The sequence below is a fragment of the Brassica oleracea genome, chromosome C2 (genome assembly GCF_000695525.1).
Source record: "Brassica oleracea var. oleracea cultivar TO1000 chromosome C2, BOL, whole genome shotgun sequence".
NCBI classification, from domain to species: Eukaryota; Viridiplantae; Streptophyta; class Magnoliopsida; order Brassicales; family Brassicaceae; genus Brassica; species Brassica oleracea.
The window spans coordinates 6,360,909-6,365,731 of record NC_027749.1 but is presented as its reverse complement, the minus strand read 5'-3'; the positions used below and the strand labels follow the sequence as shown (position 1 = coordinate 6,365,731).

The window sequence follows — 4,823 nt, the reverse complement described above, 5'->3', positions numbered from 1 at the left end:
CACAAGAAGTGAAGATCAACTAGCTGACATATTCACCAAGGCAGCTAGCAGCAAGGTTTGTGAGTTCATTCATCCTAAGCTTGGACTCATAGACCTCTCTTGTCATTGATCCTCTTGCCATGAAGTGTTCTACTCTTTTTACTTTGCTTGGTTTTTATCCCAAGTGGTTTTTCCAAGTAAAGGTTTTAATGAGGGAATGCTTCATGGTTTGCAAGCTTGACCAATTCCATATGGTCAAGTGTTGACATGAAGAGAATAAAGAGCAAGAGTAAAGACATGAAGAACCTGATTGATCATGGACATGAAATCATGGACAGAAAATCATGGACAGAAAATCATGGACAGAAAATCATGGACAGAAAAACTGAAGCAAGGAAAGGTGTGAGACTGATTTAAATATCTTGCCTGAAGTCTTGGACGAATTTAAACAAGTGGAGGCAACTGGATAGAGCTGTTGGAGTGTGGAAACAGGAAGGAAGAGAGAAGAGAGTTGTCACTATCCGAAAGTGACTTCCTCAGATCTGGTCTTCATTAGTTTATTCATCTCCATTTGTTTATTCATTCTCATTGTCTTATTCTCCTTGCTAAATCTATTTATGTAACTATTGTATACACTAAATTAATCAAAGAAAAAATGTTCCTCAAATATTCTTGTCTCTCTCTCTTAGATTACCTCACATATTTCTCTTAGTTTTTCACCAAAATCTCTCAAATAATTCTCATAAATTCTCGCTAATTCTCGTAAATTTACAATTTCCTTTTATAAAAAGTTAGGATTGTTATTCATGAGTTTATTAATGATAATACTGTTTTGAAGTTAATACGCGTAATGGACACAAACATTTGTCAATATCCCAACATTAACAAGTGTTAGAATCTGTAATTATTACACCTTGGTAAAAATGTACTACTCCCTCTTCCCCTAGATATATGATGCTTTAAAAAAATGTTTCAATATGTAATTTTTACTTTATTAAAAATTGTATAATTAATCATATTTAATAATCTATTTTGTAATTGATTGAATATCTACTTTATAATTTTAATGATATTTTATAGACAAAAAATCATTTTCTTAATATGTTTTTACCTAAACATTTTATATTTATGAACGGAGATAGTATAATTTTAAAGGTAACAGAATAGGTTCGCCTCAAGTGGTCAAGTTTCATATCCGTGCTCACCGACCATGCAATACTGATGACCTTTTTTTAGCAAGGGAATTAATACTGGTGACTTTTTTGGACGAACAATCTCCACAAAGAGAACCAACATTAAACATTACTACTGCGTAAGGTGAAAGTGAACGTTTGTCTATCTTCCAGATGTATCTAGATGCTCTATTATTTTAGTCATTCACAATTTTCAACTGGGACGCAGGGACCATATGCACGTAATGTTCTTTCAGGAACCCATCTACATATTTTCACTTTCATATGCTCCATCTAAATGACAGCTTTATATGCACTACCAAATATCAGTTGGCAGCTTCATCTAAACAAAACATCAGAATTAGCAAATTGTTAAATTCAGACATTATAATATAGAGTCATAATTTAAACCAATTTGCGATAAATGAAATAGTCATATTCGTTTATATAGTAAGTAATCAATGATTTACCCAATCGGTGGTCGTTTGCTTTTGTCCTTGTCCATGTCCATTACACTATACACATAGTTCATTTAGCGCAGAAGACATGTCTCATTTCTCCAAGCTTTTGGTTTTCAGAATTTATACAATCCAACATACAAAAACAATGATTAGGACATCATCATCAGAACAAGTAAAATTGGAGAACCTGCTTCGAATTGCAAAACAGGTACAGAAGTTATAATTGTAAATCAAATTTATAGAAGCATTGATTTTTTTTTTAATTTAAATTCAAGAAGTTTTGGGCTGAAATGTATTTAAGTTGGTTATTAAATTTCGCCTCCACAACTGCCGACATTCGAATTGTTGAAACTCCTTTTAATATCTTCCACCTCAATTTTCTAAATCAGATTAGATACTACAAACTAAATATCAACCAGAGCATCTAGTTACGATTTCTTCAGGATAAATTTGATAAAATTATATGATTCCATCTTACAGTCCAAAGCATTTAGTAGATAAGATAGTGAAATCCATTTAATCAATTAACGTGTGCAATTTGTCTAGGGGTTAAAATGTTAGAAAACAAATATGTAGGGCCACTATTAACAACGTAATAATAAATCAAGGGGTTCATTTCCAAACGTTTGCTCATAAGATTGTCGCCGGGAGGATCAGCGCGTGATCCACACTTCCTGACTCGTTTGATCGAAGAATCTCCGATGGCGATCATCTACGCGGTTGTGGCGAGGGGCACGGTGGTACTAGCGGAATTCAGCGCCGTCACGGGGAACGCGGGCGCCGTGGTGCGGCGGATCCTCGAGAAACTGTCGCCGGAAACCGCCGACGAAAGACTCTGTTTCTCCCAAGACCGTTACATCTTCCATATCCTCAGATCCGATGGGCTTACCTTCCTCTGTATGGCCAACGATACCTTCGGAAGTAAGCCCCCACCTTCCTCACTTTCTCCGAATCGTGATTTTGAAGTCTCTCTGATTGATTCAGAGTCTTTGGTTTGCTTTGTGTGATGGTGATTTTAATTGTGTTAGGGAGGATACCGTTTTCGTATTTGGAAGAGATTCATATGAGGTTCATGAAGAACTACGGGAGAGTGGCGCATCATGCTCCAGCTTACGCGATGAACGATGAGTTCTCGAGGGTTTTGCATCAGCAGATGGAGTTCTTCTCTAGCAATCCTAGTGTTGATACTCTCAATCGTGTCCGAGGAGAAGTCAGTGAGGTAATTTATTGAAAAAGCCACAACCTTTTTTCTCTTCTTGGAGTTGAAGTTTCATCAGTTTTTCACTTTTTGTTGTTTGCAGATTCGATCGGTGATGGTAGATAACATTGAGAAGATAATGGAGAGAGGTGATAGGATTGAGCTTCTTGTTGATAAAACAGCAACTATGCAAGATAGTGCGTTTCACTTTAGGAAACAGTCTAAGCGCTTACGCAGAGCTCTTTGGATGAAAAACGCTAAGCTCTTGTAAGCATCTTATCTCTTCGTCACTTGTAGATTCTCTTTTAGTTTCTTTGGCTTTGGGTGATGATAAGAAGGTCTAGTTTACTGATATGTTTATTAAAATTGAGATACATAATGTATCAGCGGATTTGGAAGATTTCATATCTCTGGGTTTTTTATTTTTGGCTTATAATGTATACAGACCTCTTATCTAAGATACACTGCGAGTTCTGGATCATTAGAATTGAATGATTTCACTAATTTCAACTGAAGCATGCTATTATTGTTTGTGTGTTGACAGGGTACTGTTGACGTGCGTGATAGTTCTTGTGCTGTACATAATAATTGCGTCTTTCTGTGGAGGCATCACTTTACCTTCCTGTAGATCTTAATCTCAGAGACTCTATCGAAGGTAAATGATCTTTTCCGGAGCGTATAGCCCGAAGCAGACTACTGTTATATGTAAATCACCCAGTTGCATCCTTCAGTTCTCAGTCTTGATTTATCATAAAAATGACCAGTAAGCTTTGAGGTTACATGCCATGGTCCTCCTCGCTTTTGTAACACTCTTGTAAATGTTCACATTGCATGAAACTCTTTACCTTGTCTTAGATTTGTAGCCACTCGTGTGATTTTTTTACGTTTTGTATCCAGAACTTTTGATATTCGTCTTATCTTATTCTTGAATTTCCAATGTTGAAGTGACACTTTTTTTTTTTTTTGAAACACATTCAAATGACACTTATTTTACTTTTTTTTGGGGGTACATTGATGCATGCAAATATGCAACAATAACAATGGTTTATATAAAACCTGGTATATAGTTAAGCCAAAACATAATGCAAGTGTTATACTTCAAAGTTATCAGACCAGGAGTTGAACAACTTGTAGTTGGAACAGTTGGCTAACAGAAAAGGAGCAAGAGGAACCAAAGCAAATGTAAATGAAGAGAAGTACCAAATAGCCTGGCTAGTGGCTTATTAGGCTATGAGTTTGCAAGCTAAACTTTAGATTCAGCTTTCTTATTATAAAAGAAAAAAACATGAAACCATGGTTAGGAATTTTGAAGAGGAAACTCAGAAAGAATGAAAAGTTTAAACTGCACCAAACAAGACTGAATGGTAAGAGATATGTATGTGCGAAGATTGCAAAGGTAAAAATTTCATTTGGTATATCAAAAAGGTATTTGCTGCAAACACAGAAATCAGTGAGATACAAAAAGTCACTGAGCGAGGGAAAAAGGGCCAATTAAATTCTACATATTGGGCCTTACAAAAGCCCAAGCGAAATCTTGCAAAATGAGACATCTATCTTCGGGATAAATTAGTTTCTTGTTATAAAATAACTTATAATATATAGTATCGAAAAATTTAAATAAGAGTAGAATTTAATACTCGTAGGAAGCAAATAACACTAATATAAGGGAGAGAGTTTATTATAAGGAAGAAGAAGATGTAATGGTGTACAAAAGAGTGAGATGAGTGATGGTATTTATAGTGAGCAACAATACATAAAATATTATAGATAGTGCTTGATTTGGTAAATGAGTGGGTGATCATAGTGCTTGATGAGTAGATGATCATAATGCTTGATGAGTAGATGATCATAGTGCTTGAGTTGGTAAAGGAGTGGAGGATCATTTCAAAGTTTATCTTATAACACTCCCCCTTGATCATCCATCTTATATTAAGTTTCGTAACACTCTCCTTGGGGACCGGTGTCACTCTCCGCTCTCGCTTAACGTCTTTGTTGCCTCGTTAAAAACCTTTC

The 4,823-nt window shown here is 35.6% G+C and overlaps 1 protein-coding gene across 1 annotated transcript; it reads left to right on the top strand.

Moving 5' to 3' along the window:
• Positions 1-2,080: 2,080 nt before the first annotated feature.
• LOC106324677 (vesicle-associated membrane protein 714) lies at positions 2,081-3,744 on the top strand. Its single transcript, XM_013762635.1, has 4 exons — positions 2,081-2,533; positions 2,641-2,831; positions 2,914-3,077; positions 3,355-3,744. The coding sequence occupies exons 1-4, from the start codon at positions 2,314-2,316 to the stop codon at positions 3,443-3,445; spliced, it is 666 nt and encodes a 221-aa protein (XP_013618089.1). The 5' UTR covers positions 2,081-2,313; the 3' UTR covers positions 3,446-3,744.
• Positions 3,745-4,823: the final 1,079 nt, after the last annotated feature.

Coding starts and splice junctions, on each gene's coding strand:
- LOC106324677 (XM_013762635.1), top strand. CDS start 2,314: ATGGCGATCATCTACGCGGTTGTGGCGAGGGGCACGGTGGTACTAGCG. Junction 2,832..2,913: donor TCCGAGGAGAAGTCAGTGAG/GTAATTTATTGA, acceptor TGTTGTTTGCAG/ATTCGATCGGTGATGGTAGA. Junction 3,078..3,354: donor ATGAAAAACGCTAAGCTCTT/GTAAGCATCTTA, acceptor GTGTGTTGACAG/GGTACTGTTGACGTGCGTGA.